This window comes from Mchenga conophoros, linkage group LG3, assembly GCF_057382185.1.
Source record: "Mchenga conophoros isolate Kocher_MC1m ecotype Shallow Benthic linkage group LG3, M_conophoros_male_GT1.1, whole genome shotgun sequence".
Classification (NCBI taxonomy): domain Eukaryota; kingdom Metazoa; phylum Chordata; class Actinopteri; order Cichliformes; family Cichlidae; genus Mchenga; species Mchenga conophoros.
This window is the reverse complement of record NC_140528.1, coordinates 46,588,828-46,612,388: the sequence shown is the minus strand read 5'-3', so window position 1 is coordinate 46,612,388 and position 23,561 is coordinate 46,588,828. Positions and strand designations below refer to the sequence as shown.

Genomic DNA, 23,561 nt, shown 5'->3' with positions numbered 1-23,561 from the left:
TTTTATTGATAAAAAATAATAATAAAAATATCATGGATTTTATTTATTTATTTTTACAGTATGAAAACTGCTTCTGGCTGTGGCTTATGTAGCATTGGCATTATATAATGGTCTTGGGGGTCCAGGCTTCCCTTGTAAAGTCAGCATGCCCTGTCAGCTGAATTATACTGATACACTTCAATTACAAGTTGCACAAATTCATATACTTTGGTAATAAAAGAAACTTAAACAAGCATGTCACTGATAAGTTATTGGAGAATGAGCTCAGGTTCCCAGTAGTTTAACTTTCTTCTGCAGCAATTATGGTAACCGGAATGACTGATGAGCACAGTGACCTGATGGACCAGTGCAGGGCCATTGTTTCTTCAAAGGTCTGTGTGTGTCTTTGAAACTAAAAAAAGTTCATTTTAGTCCATCTGTGCAGTAAATTTTTAGCATGATGCTAATAGAAATTGCAAAACAAATGGAAAAAAGTGTTGAGGATTTGTACTTCGTCAGTCACCCTGGGAGTGGTGAGTTAAGTGATTAATTTCTGCATTGAGAGTAAATGTGTGTCCTGCTTTGACTCTGCTAATCTAATAACATAAAAATGGCTTCAACATTTTTATTTTAAGTAGGTTAATCATGATGCAATATTGATTCAGACATAAAGTTACAAAGTGTTGTATAACCCAAATAATAAAAATGAAGAATAATCAAATTGAAATGAAATAGAAAATTGAAAATAGTTAAAAACAATATAAGAATCAGTTCAAATACAGCATTAAAATATGAATAAAGAAAAACAAAATTTAAAACAGTTCATAAAAAGAATCTTAACGGAAAGCCTTATTAAACAAGAAAAGGTTTCAACTAAATGCTCAACCAATCAGAAATACCAAACTATGGTGTGGCTTCATTATGGAAAAACTAATTATATGGATTAAGTTTTTAGTTAACAGTAATGACTCTCAGCTGCCTATCTTAACATTAAGCTAGTGATATCAGTTAAGCTTACACCATTTAACACTGCCACCTTTAGCTGTGGTGGTTTCAAAGATGAAAGAAGTGTCACCAGGTTATTGTGTTAATGGTAGTTTCTATGAGTAATCTAATCAAATGACCAACAAAAGAACGCGCTCGCTGTTTAACATAATGAACCAACTACCCGTGCAGGTTTATTCACCCTGACTGGCCACTGCAGCAATTGTTCAGTTGTAAGGCTAATCTCAAAAGTGGAGAGGGTTTCTGTGAACTGGTGGCTGCTTCTACATTAAATCAAGGAATATGATGTCTGGGCACAAAATTGGAAATGCCAACAAATTCAAACAGGACAGCAGATAATAATAATAATAGGCTGTGTGTGAGAATATTGAAGTAACGTGGGAGGCTATCGGAAGCAACTTCAAATTATTGCTGCTAAAGGGGATTTTACAAGCTATTGAATCATGGCCTGAACTTTTTTTTTTTTTTTTTTCACAAACTTCATTTTGGCTTAGCCTTTGTTAACAAAATAATAATATGGTGTTATGTGTCATGCATTGTTGTTCATCTGAGGTTATATTTACCTCAGTTTAAGACTCAGTCCTGATACATAAAACCTTAGATATTAAAAAAAGGTGTACTTCTTTGCTTTTACCTGCGTCTTTAGGCCTTGTATGCCCAGTTTTCTTTCTCACACTCTTGTAATCATGATGAGTTTTAGGTTACATCACCTTCATTGCATTGTTTGCTGACACTCTTTGTGTTTCAGCTTCACAGCCACAGCCAGTTCTGTCTGGACCTTCTAAATTTCAGGTTACCCATAACTTCAACTTCAACTTCAAAAGCAATGTTTTTTAAAAAAAACAAAAAACAAAACTTTGTTAAAGCTCTTATTGTACAAATCTGGGTTGAAGATTCGTTGCATGGGTGGACAGGTGTGAACTATATCATGTTATCCTGCACAGTGTGGAATATTTTGTGCTTTTATCAAAATATCACACATAAAACTGAATCCCTCACCTGTTTTCCATACAACATTTTTGCATTGTTGTTGTTGTATTAATTACATCAGTATTGTTGCTAGTAGGTAGCTCCATGCCCTCCTGGGTTTTAAACGCACCTTAGAACACACATGCATCAACACTACATATGAGCGGGCGGAGGGAGGTTTAGAGTCTTCACACACCCCCGTTCTCTGCAGCCTGCTGGAGCGTGGGGGGGGGTCTGGGAGGAGGACTTGGCCATCTGATTGGGGTCTGGAGTGTGGGGCCTCCCTGCTGCTGCCGAGTCAGGGCAGTCTGCTTCTCTCCACCCCAGGGAAAAGGGTAACACTACCTGGGTCTGGGTGCAGTTTCCCCCTCCAGGGGCAAGGGTACCTAGACCTGGGGCTTAGAGTACGCTTGGGGAGTGTGATTGTGTGTACAGCGTCTCTTTGTGTCTGTCTCCACGTTGGGTGAGTGTTGAGTAATTGCATATGAGAGCATGAGGGTGGGAATGGATGTTTGTATCTGTGTGTTGTTTATTATGTTTCTCTTTTTTTTCCTTCTGCTTGTTTTCTCTTTTTTCTTTCTCAACAGGTGATCCTGTTGAGAAAAAAATATATGTATTTTTTTTTGTCTACTTATTTTGGTTTTTGCCTTTATCCCCGTCCCTCTTCCCCGCTGTTTTTCTTTCAGTCTTTCTTTCTCCCCTTTCTTTTCCCCAGTCAAATCTGTCCCATATTGGCAAAAAAAAAAAAGTATTGTTGCTAGTGAGGAACTGAGTCCACTCAGCTACAATTTTAAGTAAAACACAAATTAGGTTACGCTGAAATAAGAGTGATATAACAAAACTTTTTTTTTTTCATGGTGTTTAATAGCATTTATTGTGAAAAGATGTATTATACTGTGAAAAAACAGATTTGTTAGAATTAAATCTTTTTTCTCCCCAAATTTCAAGCCAGTTCTACCTTGAACCAAATACTACAGAATATTTTCAGGTACCAAAAACAGATACATGTGTAGCCTGGTCTCAAATATCTATTTTAGACCCTACAGGTTAAAAGGATATAAATATTGTCATGTAAAAACTTTATTGTAAATATTTCATATATGTGTTTAAAAAAACAAGAGTTCAAATGCATTAAAAACGTGTTTAAAATCACAATAAATGGAAGTCAATCATAATTTAAGTGTTCATGGAGTTAAAAGTTACAAGAAACCCAAAGGTTTGTTATCTAATGTGAAACAAGGAAAACTTTGTATTTGTTTCAAGTTGTTTTACAAGCTCATTTTGGGTTGTCAATCTTGTATTTGCTTTTATCCCATTGGTTGATGTAAACCTATTGTCCAATCAGACGTAAGGAAGGCGGGATCTGAGGCGAAAGGAAAAAAAAAAACTAAGCTAGTGAGAGTCTGAAGCAGCACGTTACTGGAGGAGGTTGTGTACCAGAGCTAACGGGAGAATAGTCAAAACAATAGCCGTGGATGCAGAGTCTACGTTCCTGTTATGGACTGTTTTACCCTGTGATGATGGACCGAGAGGAATTCTCTGGACCCTTCTGCTGTGGATAGGATTTCTGTGGGTTTGTCCCAGTGTACTCAGCAGCCCAAGTATGCCGCTAATTCCGACCACGTTGCCGAGTGGAGGCCGCATGGTCACAAACCGAGCCTGCCCCTCAGCTTGTCCTCGCACTTAGCCCAAAGGATTTGTGAGTAGCCATGAGCACGTGCGTTTTGTTTTCTGCTTGTTTATCAAGTGAAGCGGCCATTTGTGTGTTTTTCTGGCCCAACGAGCCCGAGCAACGATCAGGCCTGCAACAGTTTCAGTAAATGAGCTCTAAAAGGTTACAAATTTGAACTGAACTTAAAGGGGATATCCAAGATAAATGTGTTGTTTCTAAAACATTGACTGTGAATTGGGAAGAGGAAAAAAACATCCAATTGAATTGTAAAGAGACACTTCAGAACTTGGAATATTGTCTTTTTTGTATTTAAATCATACTTTGTTTTGACTAAATCTTACATTTTGAATTTAAAGTTGTGTTGTGTCATATTCATGATTTACAGAGTTTATAGGTGATAAGGGTTAGTAAAAAGGTAAGAGAGGTTTAACATGTTAGATAAATTCATTATTCTTAGTGAAGATTAAACAGAACTCATTATTTTCACTAAGTGGAGGCACCGCCAACATTAAGATTTCTAAGTACAAAGGTTAAAACTGGTTAGCTATTGTTTCTCCTGTTTACCAATAAAATAAGTAACGTACCCAGGGCCCCACTCAGAGCACTATCACCATCTTAACCGAGGGTTAATCCAGAGCTACTTGAGTTGGGTGCTACACATTAGAGGCACCGCTGGGATAGTTTTGTTGTATTATATAAATTTTAAGTTACCACTAAATCTGCTGTAACCTTAAAGTGACTAAGAGTCACACTGGTCCTAAAAAGTAATTTCAATTAATTTCTTGTCTTCCCCCTACAAAGTAACTTGTTAAAACTATGGCCACTAAAAGTAATGTTTCACAATCAAATCTTGCAAATTGGTGCAGAGGTGAAGGACTTGATCAGGCACATGGCATTCTAGTTCTTGGAGTGTCTGAAGAGGAGGAAATATCCACAGTAGAAGAAACACTCGAACAAGTAAAAACCTTAGGCAAGGTAAGAGTAAGAGGAAAAATGTTTGATGCCAATAATCAAACCCTGACCATGTTATGTGAATGCCGTCAAGAAGTCGATCCTACCAAAGTTCCACCAGAGGTGATTTCCTTTAAAGAAGGAAGTAAATGGAAAATAGTTGTTTCAAAACAAGAAAGAAACTCTGACCTATTCACAGAGAAGTTGGACAGATTTCTACATGATGAAGGGAAAACATTGGAGGATGTTAAAAGACTATGTGATCCTAGCACCTCATGGAACAGCAACCTTTGGAACCTCAGAATCCGGTGAGGAATTTTATCTCACATTCAGAGCTATGAATCAAAGACAAGGTGAGTGCTTGTCTAACTTCTTGCTGAGACTGGAAAGATTACTGAACAAAGTAGTGCAAAAAGGAGGCCTACAAATAGATGAAGCCAACAAAGCAAGACTTGAGCAACTCATTAAAGGTGCCACTGAATCAGACTTCATGCTGCTTCAGCTAGGTCTAAGAGATAAGCGAAGTGATCCCCGACATTTTTAAGCCTACTCAAAGAAATTCGAGAAGAAGAGGAGCGTGAAGCTGCAAGACAAAAACTCAAAAAACCAGCACAGAGACCGCATGTGCAAGTAGCAAGTGAAACAGACTCTAAAAGCTGTCAGCAACATGATTTTCAGTCCGAAATTCAAGAGCTAAAAGAAAAGCTGAAAGAGCTCAACAAGCAGTCTCATTCTACAGAGTCAAGCCACAAAAAGATGTCCAGAGAAAAGAAAAAAGAGAAATCAGACACAAGCAGCGAAGTGCAACAGTTAAGAAAAGAAGTCAAAGAGCTGAAAACACAGTTAAGGGTAATGTCAGTAAAGCCCCAACATTATGCAAAAGAGAGAGGCCATTATTCTAAGTCCAAAGGAGACTTTAGTCCAAAGTCATCTACCTTTAAGCCAAAGAGTAGTAAAGAGTCAGATAATTTCTGCTACAGATGTGGAGAAAATGGCCATTTTGCAAACAAATGTACAGCTCCGGAGAATGCTCAAAAGGTAATCAAAAAGCTTATTCATCAAGTGCATGGAAGCCCATATGGACAAAGTCAAAGTACAGATGCTCAAGATCAGTGTTGCCCGAGTTAATACTACCAATGTTCCAACTCAAAGTGTCAACATACCGGAAGGTCTTATCGGTCCATCATCCATAGCTCCTATTAAGGTCAATAACATCTCATGCCATGGTCTTATGGATTCAGGGTCAACAGTGACCATTATCTTTGAGGATTGGTATAGAGCCAACATACCAACAGTCCCTATACAGCCCATTTCCAATCTAGCCATCTGGGGCCTATCAGCTGAGTCCTATCCTTACCATGGGTATGTAGTAGTAGAGATAGTTTCTTGAGGATGTAGCAGGTGTCAAGGGTCCTCTTAACGTCCTCGCTCTCGTCTGTCCTGAGCCCCCACAAGGTCATGAAACCCCTGTAGTGGTTGGTACCAACGCTTTTCTGTTCAGCCGCCTATTTCAGCTGTGCAGAGATAGCGGTAGTGAGAACAAAGTCAGCTCCATGAGGATACAGGCAGTTTATGATAAAATCCAAACTCAGTCCCTAGGATCCCATGCAGCCGACGATCCCATAGGGCAAGTGAAATGGCAAGGTCCAGGGTCACTTACCATTGCTCCCGGGAAAAAATGTTATGCCACGTGTAAAGTAGAGCAGAAAAGAACTAAACCCCAAGATGTTGTTTTGGTTGAAGCACCTGCCATGCCCCAACTCCCATCCGGCGTGTTGGTCCAGCCAGGTGTTCTCCGTGAAAGTGACATGGATGAGAACAGTTTCATCGTTCTATTACAGAATGAGTCAGAAAAACCTACCTCTATCCAAGTCGGCACAGTTATTGCTGAGATGCATGCAGTGGACGTTGATAGGTTTGTAGCTTGAACCTATTTGCTGGAACGTTGAAGACAATATAATTACACAGCAAGCAAGACACGAAGTAGGCAAAGTTCTTCATGTTTCTCGTGCACGGGAGAGAACCGGACAAACGCCGTTCCTTCGCTTGACCCCAGTTGCTCTTGTCCGCTCCCCCGTAACACTGCTCTTTTATTGAGGTTACATGAATATGCATAGGTTCATTAACATACTACGTATACATACACACAAAGAGTACTGTGTGTGTGTGTGTGTGTGTGTGTGGCCCCATAAACAACTTCCCTTAACCTGCTGGTCTGGAAAATCCAACAGTTCATCTATATGTAAAAAAGCACTTAGACTAAACTGACAACTGACATAGCTACGTTAATCCTACCGTAAAACAATAAAACAAGGTACGACCTCTTCCCATGCTCCCAGGATGATCTTTAGCAAGCCTTTGCAGCTTGCTAAAGATCACACATCCTATCACTACACAATTGATTATACACCTCTAAGCATATATGACAATCAACAATACAAAACCTAACAGACGTAGTCACCGACCCTAAAGTTTTAGAACCTGAAGCTAGTACCGTAGCTCCCGAACTCTTTGATTTTGGTGACTTTCCTGCCCCTACAGAGTGGAAGAAAAGACTACAGCAAAAGCTAGCGCAGAGACGTAATGTTTTCTCTCTTGATGAATGGGATGTGGGGTTAGCTAAAGACGTAGAACATAACATCTGCCTTAGCAACTCTACCCCCTTCAGAGAGCGTTCACGTCGTTTAGCTCCGGCTGATATTAATGAGGTACGACAACACCTACAGCAGTTGTTAGCTCCAGGCATTATCAAAGAGTCTCGAAGCCCATTCGCATCACCTATTGTTGTAGTGCGAAAAAAGAATGGCTCCATCAGAATCTGCATTGACTACAGAACTTTGAACAGTCGTACTATCCCCGACCAGTATACCGTCCCTCGTATTGATGACGCCTTAGATTGTCTTACAGGCAGCAAATGGTTCTCAGTCCTCGATCTTAGGAGTGGGTACTACCAAATTGCCATGTCCGAGCAAGATAAGGAAAAGACTGCATTTATCTGCCCCCTGGGGTTCTATCAATTTGAACTAATGCCACAAGGCATCACAGGAGCCCCAGCCACTTTTCAGCGGCTCATGGAGAAGGCAGTGGGTGATATGCACCTTCTCCAAGTCCTAGTGTACCTTGACGACATAATCGTCTTTGGTAGAACACTCGAAGAGCATGAGCAACGTCTCCTCAAAGTCTTAGATCGCCTTGAGGAGTTTGGTCTGAAATTGTCGCTTGACAAATGTCAGTTCTGTCAGTCCCAAGTCAAATATGTTGGTCATATTGTCTCAAAAGATGGTATAGCCACCGATCCAGAAAAAGTAGAGGTTGCCAGGAACTGGCCAGAGCCAACAGATCTGAAAACCCCTCGCTCATTCCTTGGTTTCTGTAGGTATTATTGCAGATTTATTGCAAATTATTCAAGCATAGTCCACCCATTAACTGAGCTCACCAAAGGTTATCCACCTACTCAGAAAAACAAGTGAGCTCAAACCAAAGACCCAACCAAAACCTACCTCAAACCTTTTGAGCCATTCAAAGAGCGATGGGACCACTCTTGTCAAGCCGCATTCAGAAAAATCATTGAATGTCTGACCAATGCCCCTGTTTTGGCATTTGCAGACTCCACCAAACCTTATGTCCTACATGTGGATGCTAGCCTGAACGGGTTAGGTGCCGTGCTCAATCAAGAGTACCCTGAGGGCCTTAAGCCTGTTGCTTTTGCTAGCCGAAAGATCAGTGACTCAGAACGAAACTATCTGGTCCATCAACTGTAGTTCTTAGCACTAAAGTGGGCGGTCGTGGATAAATTTCATGACTATCTTTATGGAGCTAAGGTCACGGTTAGAACCAACAACAATCCCCTAACCTGCGTGTTGACCACGGCAAAGTTAAATGCTGTTGGACATCGTTGGCTTGCAGCTTTAGCCACGTACGATTTCAACATCCAATATCGTCCTGGTCGTCACAACATAGATGCAGATCTATTGTCCTGACAACACACCAATGACACTGAATGGACAGATGTTCCACAGTCTACAATAAAAGCCATCTGTAAAAAGGAATCTATCTATGAAGCTACCAAGTCCCCTGTCAGGCTAGTAGACCAACTGGGAGTTCCTACATCCGTGATTCCAGAAGCTTATGTCCTTCCAGTAAGCCTAAAAGCAACTTTGGAAGATCAATTGACTCCTACAGACTTACAAGTCACTCAAGATTTGGACCCAGTCATTGGACCAGTCAAACAAACCATCTAAATCCTTGTTCCAGGTAAAACTGGAACAAGGATCTGGATGTGTCAAAACTCTACACAGAGACCATCTGCTACCAATCAGTTATCTTGTCAGAATTGCAGATAACTCAGTTTCACCTGAAAGAGTAAGAACACCAGTTACTAGAAGACGTCATGCCAACAGACGTCAGATACAGGACCAAGAAGATCGATTACTTGACGTCTTGCCAGACTCCGAATCTGAGAATGAGTATGTCTACAAGTACCCCACCATTACCAGTGACCATATTCAGAGACATGAATTCAGGTCAGACAGACCTAACACAGAATCTCTTCCCTCTGATAATTCCCCCTCATCTGAGAGTGAACCGGAATTGGAGGAAGGACCTTCTGAAAGTTCTCATGAAGCGGAATGCCAGCCATCAAATGTGGAAGGGGATACCAGTGATACGGCTGCAGACACCGAAGTGGAGTTGAGGACTCCCGCAAGACCTAAAACCCGAAAGTCAATGCGAGAGGTGAAACCAGTAATCCATTTGACCTATGACAAACCTGGAACGCAGTCTGAGGAACCTGTGACTATTGTACACCAAGGCATGGTTATACAGTTGAACCTCAGTAGCACCAGAGATAAAAACCATCATATAAAACACTCTAAACACCCAAGGCAGTACTCTGAGCCCAAGTTTAAAATCCTGCGTTAGATGAGGACATCTAAATATTTTAGACGGGGAGGGTGTAGCCTGGTCTCAAATATCTATTTTAGACCCTACAGGTTAAAAGGATATAAATATTGTCATGTAAAAACTTTATTGTAAATATTTCATATATGTGTTTAAAAAAACAAAAAAGAGTACAAATGCATTAAAAACGTGTTTAAAATCACAATAAATAGAAGTCAATCATAATTTAAGTGTTCATGGAGTTAAAAGTTACAAGAAACCCAGAGGTTTGTTATCTAATGTGAAACAAGGAAAACTTGCTTCAAGTTGTTTTACAAGCTCATTTTGGGTTGTCAATCTTGTATTTGCTTTTATCCCATTGGTTGATGTAAACCTATTGTCCAATCAGACGTAAGGAAGGCAGGATCTAAGTGAGGCGAAAGAAAAAAAAAAACTAAGCTAGTGAGAGTCTGAAGCAGCACGTTACTGGAGGAGGTTGTGTACCAGAGCTAACGGGAGAATAGTCAAAACAATAGCCGTGGATGCAGAGTCTACGTTCCTGTTATGGACTGTTTTACCCTGTGATGATGGACCGAGAGGAATTCTCTGGACCCTTCTGCTGTGGATAGGATTTCTGTGGGTTTGTCCCAGTGTACTCAGCAGCCCATGTATGCCGCTAATTCCGACCACGTTGCCGAGTGGAGGCCGCATGGTCACAAACCGAGCCTGCCCCTCAGCTTGTCCTCGCACTTAGCCCAAAGGATTTGTGAGTAGCCATGAGCACGTGCGTTTTGTTTTCTGCTTGTTTATCAAGTGAAGCGGCCATTTGTGTGTTTTTCTGGCCCAACGAGCCCGAGCAACGATCAGGCCTGCAACAGTTTCAGTAAATGAGCTCTAAAAGGTTACAAATTTGAACTGAACTTAAAGGGGAATATCTTGGATAAATGTGTTATTTCTAAAACATTGACTGTGAATTGGGAAGAGGAAAAAAACATCCAATTGAATTGTAAAGAGACACTTCAGAACTTGGAATATTGTCTTTTTTTATTTAAATCATACTTTGTTTTGACTAAATCTTACATTTTGAATTTAAAGTTTTGTGTTGTGTCATATTCATGATTTACAGAGTTTATAGGTGATAAGGGTTACTAAAAAGGTAAAAGAGAGGTTTAACATGTTAGATAAATTCATTATTCTTAGTGAAGATTAAACAGAACTCATTATTTTCACTAAGTGGAGTGTGGGATTATAATATTATTTTATGCCATGTTGTACCCCTAATTAAAGATTGTGAATTATTATGTAGTTTTAATTTGCATTATTCTCCTGAATTAGAAGAAGGTGATAACTATTGCATTTGTAAACAAATTTTACCTGCCTGGACACACACTTTGGACACACATTTGGCAGGGGTAATTGTACTTTCATGTACAAAAAAAGTCTGTGCACCTGTTTTGGTAGGTGAAATTCTAGTATGTGTATGTTAAGGCAAGGCAAGTTTATTTGTATAGCACAATTCAACAACAAGGTGATTCAAAGTGCTTTACAGAGACATTAGAAACAAGAACAAATAAAAGGCATGATTTAAAATTGATTAAAACAAGCAAATAAACTAACTAATTAACAAACAAACAAACAAAACAGTATATAAAATCAAAACAGATAAAATCAGAACAATAGATAAAATCAGCAGTTAAATGTAAGTTTTGAAATTTAAGCTTAAAAGTGTGGATTTGGTGCTTTATTCAAATGCAGCTGAGAACAGGTGAGTCTTCAACCTGGATTTAAATAAACTGAGTGTTTCAGCTGATCTGAGGCTTTCTGGGAGTTTGTTCCAGATATAAGGAGCATAAAAGCTGAATGCAGCTTCTCCGTGTCTGGTTCTGACTCTGGGAACTGATAAAAGACCAGATCCAGATGACCTGAGGGATCTGGAAGGTTCATACTGGGTCAGGAGGTCATTGATGTATTTTGGTCCTAAACCATTCAGAGCTTTATAGACCAGCATCAGAACTTTAAAGTCTATCCTCTGACGGACAGGCAGCCAGTGTAAAGACCTCAGAGCTGGACTGATGTGGTCCACTTTTTTTGGTCTTAGTGAGGACTCGAGCAGCAGAGTTCTGAATGAGCTACGTTAGTAGCTATGAGCTATGTTACTGCAATATTGAACTGGTGTGTGTTACGACTGCGTCTGTCTTTTATACGCAGTGTGGTCAATCCTTAAAGGCTCAATCTGAAAAACGTCTAGCTTTAAGGGAAGAAACGGAATTTGTTTAAAAAAATGTGTGCTTACTTTTAGTAAATTCAATTTGTAGCAATAATTTAATGTGGTATCTGAGGACTTGTTTTGCCATTACTAAGTCCTCTCTCGTGGGTTGAGCTAGTGTTTGAGATAGTCTGCTAACAACCCAGCTTATATCTGGTCTTGTACACGTCATGGCATATATCAAACTGCCCACTATTTCTCTGTACTCTCTTGAGTTAAGTCTCATTTGCATCACTTCCTCCACATGTAGTAGTGTCCGTTTTTAGTTCACACGGTGTGGATCTGGGTTTGTATTCAGACATCCCAAAGCGTTCCAACACTCTTTGAATGTACCTCTTCTGATTCATCCTGATTTCACTCTCTTTTTGTATAAACTGTATCCCAAGAAAACTGGATATTTTCCCCAGGTCTTTCATGTTAAACTTTGACCTCATTGTTTCTTTGAATGTGTTTAACAAGTTAGTATTGCTAGCCGCAATGATCAAGTCATCTACCCAGATGATAACCAGTAGAGTTTCATGTTCAATGTCCTTTCTGTATACACAGTGATCAGAAAGGTTTCTTTCAAAGTCATTTATTTCAAGGTAGTCATTCAAGAGTTTGCATCAGTTTCTACCTGATTGTTTTAACCCGTAAAGGGATTTCTTTCATTTGTACACCAAGTTTTCTCCTGACTCTGTTTGCTCAAAACCTTCTGGTTGGTCCATGTATATTTCTTCCTCAATGGGAGCATGCAAATATGCAGTTTTAACATCCATTTGGGGGATAATAAGATCATTCTGGACTGCTATTTGCATTAAGGTTTGCACAGATATCATGTTTGCTGTTGGTGCAAATGTCTCTTGGTAGTCTATTCCTTGTGTCTGGTTGTAACCTTTTGCTACAAACCTGGCTTTGAATATTTGTCCTTGTTCATTTTCTTTGAGGGCGTAGACCCATTTTCCTCCAATGGTATTTCTACCAGTAGGTAAAGTAGTCAGTTTGAATGTGTCATTCTCTTTCAGAGAGTTGATTTCTTCTGTCATTGCCTGTTTCCACCTTGGTGCCTCTGGTGACATTAGCATCTCTTTATAGGTTTGGGGGATTCCGCAGGTTGCTCTGTAACAATAATCAACACTTACAGAAGTTACATTTGCTAAATCTTTGCAGTTAGATGTGTAATCCTCTAAATATTTAAGTTTCCTTTCTCTGTTAGGATAGCGCTCAGTTTGGTTTTGCTCATCACCCTCATTTCTTTCTATGTCAGGGTTTGGTTCACTTGTGTTGGTTTCCTCTTCTCTACGAGGTCTGTTCTCTGCTGCATTTTCATTTTGTTGTTCTGTACTTTCTTTTGAAGGCACTACATGCTCATAAGTCTGAATTTCTGTGTCATATTCATCAGTCTGTGTTTGTTGTTCAACAGTGTTCTTCTTGATAAATCTCACGAGTCTGTGTTTTGACACTTTTCCTGTGTGAGGGTTATAAACCAGGTATGCTGGGCTATTTTTACTATAACCCACAAATATTCCTTTTTCACATCTGGGATCAAGTTTCTTGTGATCATGTATGTATGCATAACAGTCTGACCCAAATATCCACAGTTTTGAGAGATCTGGTCTTTTCCCTGTTAACATCTGATATGGTGTACTTTTAGTCCTGTTACTGTAGCATCTGTTGTGGGTGTGTGCTGCATTTTGAATGGCGTAAGGCCATAATTCTTTTGGCAGCTCTTTTTCTAGTAAAGAGCTGCCAGAAAAGTGTGGTGTCATTTTTCTGTTTTAGAAAGTAAACTGACACTGCCCCTGAAAAATCATCCGTAAATAATATAGCGTATTTATGACCACTTTGGCCACTTGGTTCAATGGGGCCGGCTAGATCAGTGTGCACCAACTGTAATGGCTCACTCGCTTTTGGGTCGCTTTGTCTGTTTCTGTTGTTAGTGAATTTCCCTTCTGTGCACACATTACAATCTAACATACCACTGCCTGTGATTTTCATGCCATCTACAACATCAGGTAGCTTTAACACATCGCTAACATTACAATGTCCTAAAATTTCGTGCCATGTTTTCACATCACAAGCCAGATTAACAGTGTCACAGGACATCATGTCATTGTATGATGTTTCATTGTTTACCGTTTTCAAATAGTAGAGTCTGTTGTATTCTTCAATGGAGAAGACTGTCCCATCTTTGTTCACTAGTTCATTCTGTCCCTTCTTGAAGACCACCTGCGCTCCATAGGTTGTAGCTGCCTTCACTGAAAATATGCTCTGAGGGTAGGATGGGATGAACAGGGCATCTCTCAGTGTGATGGTGGTACAGTGTCCTTGTATGTCCCGTAGAGAGACGTTGGCATCTCCCCTCTTGAGTGCGACGTTGTTTGTCCTGGATCCATCAGCGAGCTCCATGTAGTGTTTCTCAGGATCAAAAGTCTCATCAAACTTTATGAACTTGTTCTTCTCTGTAATGATGTGTGAAGTAGCACCACAGTCCACCATTAGTCCTTCTCTTATTATGTCAGTAGGCAGAAGTCTTTGACTAACTTTAAATACAAAAGTCTGCTCTTCTTTCTTGTCCTCTTGTTTTACTACAGTTAGTTTCGCATCATCTCTGTACTTGGTTTTTCTTCTACATGTCTCATCACTATGTGTCGAGCTTCTATGGTAGGTACACCACTTAGGTGTTCCCTTTTGGCGACAATCTTTTACAAAATGTCCTCGGTTTCTGCATCCATGGCAGGTGATTGATGTTAAATCAACCTTCATCACATTATCCGCTTTTACTTTGTTGTCGAATTTCTCGGTTTCCTCATAACTTCGTAGGTTGCTTTTGAACTGTGTGGATGTTAAATCTTCACTGCTTTGAGTTGTGTGAATAGCAAATGCCTTGTAAGCTTCAGGAAGCCCCTTTAAAATCATAGCGATAATAAGTCCATCACTGATGACTTCTTTTGCATTTCTTAGGGAGGTCACTGCTTTTTCAGCTCGGATAATATAATCTGTCACTGTCTCATCTGGTTTCTTCTGTAAAGACGTCAGCTCTGTGTACAGTGCGATGATTCTGGGCTTGCCTTTACTATCGTAGTGGTCACGTAGTATTTTTAAAGCTTTTCTTCCGTCGTCAGTCGCATGTCTCATTACCAGTGAAAGGCTTTTATCATCAAGAAACTGTATTAGTTCAGCGTAGCATTCAGCATTCTTCTCTGCATCTGGGTTAGTGGCTGATAATATAGTGTCCTTTAGACCAATGATCCGCATGTGGCCGAGAAACTTTCCCTCCCAAAGTTCGTAACTGTTTTTGCTACAAACCTGGCTTTGAATATTTGTCCTTGTTCATTTTCTTTGAGGGCGTAGACCCATTTTCCTCCAATGGTATTTCTACCAGTAGGTAAAGTAGTCAGTTTGAATGTGGAAGTAATCCATAATCACCAAAATAAAATCCTTTCCAAAATAAAATGACAATCAGAAAACGTCTTTCACAACATAAGATAAATTAATATATTTACTCATGAGAACACAAATCTAACAAAAATAAAACGTAAGAGCTGACATAAGCAAACATTTTTTAGAATTGGAAGATGCTATGACCTGTTACTATGCAAAGAGAAGCAGAACTACACAAGCTAACATTAGCAATTAGCTAGCGCTAATTAGCGTCTAGGCTAGTATCAAATGAAGCACATCATTAGGAGAATTCACTTGCTCAAACTATCACAAGCAACTCACAGCAGTTAGTGCCAAACACACACTGGTAAAACACAACATTACTGCCAACTTACAGACTGTGTTGGCTTAAGAGGCAGCATAGGTAGGCACAGGAGTAGCTAACTGCCCTTTTCCTTTTAGACACAAAGCAGTGTCAGGTAGGATGTCAAAATAAAATGAACAGTGCCCCAGAAACAAATGAAGACTGCATGAACTTGTATAACACCACATAATATGTGGGGCGACTCTTAAGGAGTCAGAACAAAACTCATATAAGTAAATTCTTCTTAAATAATAAATAATTTGAAGAACAATTCCTCATAAAGAGGCAAACAAGATAGCAGGTAGCATTCAACTATTTTTTTCCCCATTTTCACACAACTTTTTCAATTACAAGAAACCAGGCATGTCTGTTACTGCAATATATATTAAAAAAAACATAATAATACAACAAGATTATATTAAACGGCAGTATGATCAGCAGGTTGCTTAATTAGATTGAAGTGGGATAATAAAAATGTATGATGCATTTCTAAGGTGTTTTATATTTACCTGCAAAAGCTGTCTGTAACCCAGATTAACACAATACAAGGTTGTAACTAAAGTTACCTGTGACCTAAACAGACTGTATGGGAACTCAAGACTCAATGAGTCTCTGTGAATACCAAGAAGGAAGTGATGTAACACAAAACTCATCATGACTTAACATTCTGAGAAAAGAATAAATACACTCACAATGGCTCATTTTCTGATACACAATGAGTAAAAAAAGGAGTAAGATGAAGTGCTGCATGATGAAAAGGGCAATTAATGCATCATGTGAAATTGTGATCCAGTGCTTCTGTGGGAAATCATATCATGACAAAGCAGAATCTGCAGAATAAAGGGAGAAGACACAGCAGACGCTTTCAAACCTGAATCAGCACTCCAGCTGACACTGAGCAGAGTGAGTACACTTTTTTTTCTTTTATGAAAATTAATATTAAAATTAAAATGCAAATGCTTATTGCATAAAAAAATCAACAAGTCAGATTTTTAAGTATCTGAAGACATTTGTAGTAATTCAAACAATAATTTTTGCAAACAAAAATTGAATTATAAATTATAAAAATCTCTCACAACTATGACAATTTTTTGAGAAAGAAGCATCTCGTGTGGATGAAATGTGGCTTTTCTTAATCTATTATTTATTTTTTGGAAACTGTATTGGGGGGAAGTAAAAAACCAAATGTGAAAATTAGATTATTTGTAAATTTTATTTTTTTGTTTATTTAACTCAAGTTTTCTTAACTGGGTTATCATTTTCCAAAGCCACTGTTTTAAATAAGAATATTTTCTTACAATGCTCCTACTTCTACTTGTTTTACCTAAGCCTAACCTTTCACTCTTTCTTTTGTCCATTTTTAAATTTCCTTCCTCACTTTTTCCTAAATCTAACTCTAAACTCTCTACTTGTTCTTCAGTCCTTGTTCCTTACATCCCTTTCCTCTGCTTTGATGTAAACATTGTCTTTCCTTATTTTTTTCTTTTACTTTATTCTCTTCTGCTCTCATTCCCTAAACCTTATCAAAACTCTCCCTCTGCCTTTGTTCCTTCTCCTTCATTTCACACTCCACCTCTACCCATCCCTTTTCTCAACCTTGGCTTAGCTATCTGTTATTTTATGTTATTTTATTTATACATCTTTATACATCTTTTGCATGGCAAAGAGGAATTTAGAGGTTCTATTCATTTTACATATTTTTTAGATTATTCCAGTATAGATCAAGTTAAAAAATATTTTAGAACCTATTAATGAATATAGGATACTATATTTACATCTAAATAATTGAAATACTGTACAAAAAAACATTATGGAAAAATTACAAGTGAACTTTGGATAAAACGTGGTATTAGTTATTCTAAAAAGAAGAAGAATATAAAAAAAAACTGTGTGCTCACTCTGACACAGATTAAACATATAAATGCATTTATAACAGCTGACTAAAAACAAAATAAGAAACAGATTTTTAATAAATGATTGTAAAAGTAGATTTTGTCACATATTTCAGCATTAGGGATGGGTACCGGTATTGGTTCTGACATAAACGGTAGTAACCAGACCGAAAAGCAGCGCACATTTCGGTGCTTTATTTCGGTGCTTTTTTTTTTTTCCCTGAGATGTCATACACTTTGGATTCCAGCCAATCATTTTACCTTTGCAAGCGTAGTAGGCGGGCCCAGGTACGCACGTTCTTTTAAAACAGAGCTACAGATTAAAAACGCCCAAGGCAAAGCGGTCAAAGTCTGGCTGTACTTCACAGCAAAAGATGCAAGCTCAGCAGCAAAACAAATGGTTTAAGGGGATACTGTGCAAAGGAGGTAACACCTCGAATCTGATGAAACACCTGGCGACGTATAGCATTTTGTTAAAAGCTGAGAAATGCACCGTATTTGATAGCTTGCTGCGAGACCTCACATCGAGCACATCTACTGCGGGTGTGGTGCCTCTTATCGGACCCGGAGTTAGCAACATCCCCCAAGAACCCAAAGAGGAGAGTCCTAGCCCTGCCAGTGTAGCAGAAATGATGATGGATGATGATGATGATGATGATGGCAGCAGCAGCCGTTCTTCTCTGCGTGAGTAGCTTAATGTTCTTCGTGTGTAATTTACGCTGAGTAGGCTAACCACGTTATTACATTAATGCATTTAAGGTGAACTAGCAAATACAGTCGTAGTTACATGCAGCTGTCTTGTTTGATGGCAGATACTCCCTTCACCCTGGCCAAAAAGGCTAAAATGACCAAAGAAAAAGTGGAAAACAGCTAAACGTGAGAGGTTTTTGGACAAGGTTTGTGTTTTTTCCATTGATTAAGCACTGCTTCCAGCCAAGAGTGATACCATATATGCCCTCTAGCTGCAGAAAAGGCTAACATTGTTGTCTTTTTACAAAAAAACAGCTGAACATGAGAGGTTTTTGGACCAATTTTGTGTTCTCCATTCTTTAAGCACCGGTTCGAGCACTGTTTAAGCACCGGCACAGTTTCAAAAGTACCGGTTTGGTACTGGTATCGGATAAAGCCTAAACGATACCCATCCCTAATCAGCATGCAACCTCTCTCTCATCCACCATTCACACTGCTCCGTCTCAGTCTGCTTTCCTTTTTCAGTCCTGAAACCTGTCTGATTGAGCTGCTCTACTCTTAATTTGTTCTGACTAGTTCTCCACACTTTGGACTCTGCTCACTTCAGCTCCGGTTTCCCTGTTGCTCCACGCAGCCAAACCCGCCCAGTTCTCCAGGTCTCTCTGTCACAGCTCAGTATTCCATCCTTGAACCGTTAAGCTGTCAATAATTATTTATCTTTTATCTATCCACAGTCCATTTGACTATTTGCTAATAGTTAAATGCCTAATGTTAGTTTTTGCACTCATCGGGTAAACATTAATAATTAAAATATATTAGCGTCTGTGAAACAGGAACTTTCACCACTGAAATTCCTCTTAAAGCCGTGCTGTGTGAAATTCTGTGTCAGCTAAAGAAGGAAACCAAGATGGCATTTTTGATATTGTTGCAGTATTTTACATGATATTAATTTTAGTATTGATTACTATCTGAATATCATTTTTTGACAACAGTAAGACTAGAAAGTGTTATACAATTTTGAATAAAATAAACAATAGAATTCATGCAAAACAAATAGATTACTTGTTCGTGACTGTTTTGTGTTTTGCCTATTTTATGTTTTTCGAGATCATGCTTAGCCCTCTAGTCACTTACTACAGTAAGGGGGGTGGGGGTGCACACAACCAGTCAGTTTTAACAGCTGTGAAATTAACATAAGAAACATTTTTCACCACCAAATTCAGTTCAGTGGGTGGGTCAATGTGCTGTTCAGTGGGCCATTCAGTGGGTTGTTCAGTAGGTTGTAAAAGCGGGTCTTTCAATTTGGGGGGGGGATTCCCATTCCTTTTTTTTTTTTTTTTTTTTTTTTTTGTGTGTGTCCCGTTTGGATCTTTAGCCATCAGAATTGTTGTCTTAAGGCCAAGAAAGATGCCAAGCGGATTTATTTTACCAAGTGGATCATCATGGCCTTGCCATATTGGTCCATTTGATTGACCTTTATTATAATTATGAATTTATTTTATTTTCAGTTGCTACAAACGGGACAGACATGACTGGGGGATAGGACAGGGAGAAAGAATGAAAGAAAGAGAGGGAGAGAGAGAAAGAAAACCAAAGGGGAGAAGAGACTGTGAGAAGGGGGGGAAGAAAGGAAAAAAACAAACAAAAAAAAACTCCTGGGTCACCTGTATGGAGAAAAAAAACATAAGAGAAAGCAAACAACAAAGAGCAACATAATAAAAAAAAACAGCACCATCACAATAAACTAGCTAGCAGTAGATATCAGTAGATACTAAATAATAAACGATATTGTGCAGCACGCAAGACAGCGCACAATGTGCTTTGAGGCAGCAGCCAAGAAAGGTGTAGTCCGCGTCTGTGAATACCCGTGTGTACACCTGTGTGCATACCTGTGTGGATCAGCATGCTTGCATTCCAAAGGTTTCTCCATGTAACGATCTGCCATTCATTTCCTATCGCGGTCAATTTTGAGTGGGAACACCACAGAACAAAGTTCATTAAAACACTCAAAAAGGGGCTCATCACTTTTATATGTTCAAGTGTGTGTCGTGTTTAGGAAATCGTAGGGCCTTGAGGCAATCAGATGTAAAACACAATATTTATTTATTTATTAATATTTTTAATTTGTAAATCAGTCGGATTTGACCCAAACACAACAGGAAGCTTGGTGATATAGTGCTAGAGTTAGGGTTTGGTTAACATCTGTTCTTTTTTAGAGAATTTTTGTAAGCCTGGAAACTTACAAAGTAAAATCTCTTAATAGGAAAAAAAAAGTAAAAATAGGCTTCACTTAAAATTCAGCATATTCCAATATTCAGCACATGGTTAAAACAAAATCCCCCTCAAGACTTTAACATTTTGATGTGTTGTCTGAAGGTCAACTTCCTCCATCATCATCTTCACGATCACCATGAAGATGCTTGCTGTGTCACTTACACTGTGCACTGTCCTGGCGATAAGCCAAGCCATTCCGATCAACCCCACCATGTCCTGGGATAAAGGCCATTGTTACCATGAAACAATGAATTGCTCAAACCTCATTGGATCATTCTGCCCTAAGTGTGATGACAATGGAAACTTCCTTCCAAGGCAGTGCTCCGGGTCTACCGGGTACTGTTGGTGCGTTGACATCATGACTGGAAAGAAGATACCGAATACAACAACACCACCTGATACCCCACCTGTTAACTGCAGTGAGTGGCTTTAGCAATGTGTACCCACATTACACTAAGTCATTCAAAAGGAGAAACCTGTACAAGACAAGTAAAAACATGTGCAATATAATGAACAGATCTAGCACACAAAATGTTAAAACATAAGTATAACTGTGCTTTTTTAAATTTTGTTGATTTGGACTTTGTTTTTTTTTGTTTTTTTAAGTGATAGGGGACTCAGACTGCCCAGACGGCTGGTCTCGATTCGGTGACCGGTGTTTCAACTATATCAGCACCCCAAAGACATGGACTGAAGCTCAGGTGAGCTATCATAGAGATGATGAATACAACATACTATTCATTCAGTTGTTCATATGTATTGTAATGAATACAAAATGGCTCCCACCAGATTTTTTGTCAGTTCGATGGCGGCAACCTGGCATCCATTCACAATTATGAGGAAAACCACTTTGTCCAGTCTTTGACCAGAGGGGACACCGACAACTTCCCAGAAACCTGGGCTGGTGCCACTAGCGCCGTCCATGTATGGATATATATATATATTTTTAAATCAGTGTTATAATCCATGCCTGTACACTTAGTCAGGATTGAAATCTGGCAGCTTCAGTGGAAATTAAATAGTTGCAAACTTAAACACTACCAAAATCCCACCTAAGATATAACTATGCAAGTTCACTATATGTATTTATGTATGTTTGTGTCTGTCCATAGCCTGGTTTTTGGATGTGGATTGATGGCTCCAAGTTTTACTATGAAGACTGGTGCGATGATGACGATCATGATGATACGAGTGAAGAAGACAGCCATGACAACACAAATGAAGACAGCCATGGCAAATCCAGTAAGAAGGACAGCCATGATGATACCAGTGAGCAGGACAGTGAAGATGACGATGATGATGACCATGACAACACCAAGAAGACAGCTAGCATCTGCATGAAGATAAATTGCCATTGTAATGCTATAAACACACACAAATACACAGACATGTACACATACCAACAAACTAATATGAGTACAGATAAAGTTAGCCTGCTGTTATTCTTACTTATGTTCTAAGTGGAGATAAAAATGTCAAGGTGGGTTTTACATTACTTTACAAACTACAGTTTACAAAAGAGTGTAACTAGATAAAGGTGTTCATTTAGTACTGCTATATTGGGGGAAAACTAGCCAGTAAGTACACATGCATTGCTGGGACAGTTAGCACACATATATTATAAGTAGACTAGTCAAAAAGCACATCTGTATTATAGTGACACGAGTTAGCACATCTGGTCAGTAAACATATCTGCATCTCAAATACACTGATCACTTAGAACATATACACAGCAAGGACAATATATGGATTGGCTTTACCATTAATATATTTTATTTACACACTTTCTGTACTTTAATATCCTAAAGGACAATCAAAGCCATTCACATCCTTTGAGTAGGTCTAAGGTTGAAAAATACTCTGCATTAGCTGATTACTAATGTTTGCTAGGTGCCTGACAGTGAGCTAGAATCTTAAGCATGCTCTTAAGACCTTCATGTTTTCCCCACACCTCATCCAAAGCAAAGTTTTTAGAAACATTTAGAAAATGGCTCTGTCAGATTCCCCTTTGCCAATGTATTGACATAAGAGCAGCCACATATTCAGTCACAAAGAATCTACAAAATGACCCTGACCGATAGTAAGATAAGCTAAAACACACAATTTATAATTCCAGTTTGAAATTCTTAAATTCACATGTGTTTTTCTTGTTTTTGCAGATAATCTGAAGTGGTGCACTGCAACCTGCAATGACGCCTTCCCATTTGTTTGTTCGAAAAGGATCTGAACTCAGACCAGATGATGAAAAAACCAAGAGTCTTGACTATACGCACTACACATGACAGCCCCACAAAATTTGTTTCTTACTCTTTTTTGTTTTGTTTTATGTTTTTAAATGTAATCAATAGGTATTAAAAACATCTTTAGGGGTAGTTTTTCTTGTTCAACCAGTTGTTTACTGAATTTGGTTCAGTTCTAGATATAAATCCAAATCATTTGTGCATGTGAACTTGGATCAAATTCTTCTAATAATCTATTTTTGTATAATCAAGCATGTTTCAATTACTCTAAGTATAAAAAACAGAATAAAAACAAAGCAACACAAATGAATTGTGTTTATTGTCACACAATAGAAATCGGGTCCAACTAAACCTAATGTCTTTGAAAACCTACATTTTAGGGACATACATTGATCAGAAAATCTGCACTGTGAGGACACTATTTGATTGACATTCCTACATCATACATACACTGATTACACCTATATTGTGTCAGAAAAAATCTTTTCATACAGTGATATGTTACCATATTTGTTTACTTGGTTAAGACACAAACCATTCAGTTAACACACTAACATCATGGAGATATCTATTAATTCCCAAGCCTACTGTGTGGGGATGCTGATCAGTCTCACCCAGCAGCTACTATAAAACCACCTGTTTAAAATAATAATAACTTTAAAATAACTTAGATTTCTATAGCACCTTTCAAGAAACCCAAGGATTCTTTGCACAAGAGTATCTAGTAGTTAAAAAGGCTCGAGGTTAAGTTTTGTTTTGATGAAGAGGTGAGTTTTGAGAAGTTTCTTGAACGACTCCAGTGAGTCTTCCAAGAAAGGTATTGTGACTCTTATATGGGAGAGTTGCAGTGGGTGGGGGCTGCCACACTTTAGTACAAAGTAACTACTACTAAAAATTAGGTTAAAGAACAAAGGTTTTTAATACATTATACTTTGTCCAGCAGCACACATTTGTGCACGCATGACTCTGTGTTGATTTTAGTGATTTCATAACATTGTACAATGTACCCTTTTGGATT

General features: G+C 38.8%; 1 protein-coding gene across 1 annotated transcript; it reads left to right on the top strand.

Annotated features, from left to right (window-relative positions):
• Positions 1-16,288: 16,288 nt before the first annotated feature.
• On the top strand, positions 16,289-22,838 carry LOC146579017 (uncharacterized). Its single transcript, XM_085269462.1, has 6 exons — positions 16,289-16,350; positions 20,406-20,722; positions 20,910-21,004; positions 21,093-21,227; positions 21,416-21,659; positions 22,463-22,838. The coding sequence occupies exons 2-6, from the start codon at positions 20,440-20,442 to the stop codon at positions 22,528-22,530; spliced, it is 825 nt and encodes a 274-aa protein (XP_085125588.1). The 5' UTR covers positions 16,289-16,350; positions 20,406-20,439; the 3' UTR covers positions 22,531-22,838.
• Positions 22,839-23,561: the final 723 nt, after the last annotated feature.

What these genes read in the sequence shown, in the direction of transcription:
- LOC146579017 (XM_085269462.1), top strand. Translation starts at nt 20,440, where the DNA reads ATGAAGATGCTTGCTGTGTCACTTACACTGTGCACTGTCCTGGCGATA. An exon ending in TACCCCACCTGTTAACTGCA is followed by an intron (nt 20,723 to 20,909) that starts GTGAGTGGCTTT and finishes TGTTTTTTTAAG; the next exon opens with TGATAGGGGACTCAGACTGC. An exon ending in GTGCCACTAGCGCCGTCCAT is followed by an intron (nt 21,228 to 21,415) that starts GTATGGATATAT and finishes GTCTGTCCATAG; the next exon opens with CCTGGTTTTTGGATGTGGAT.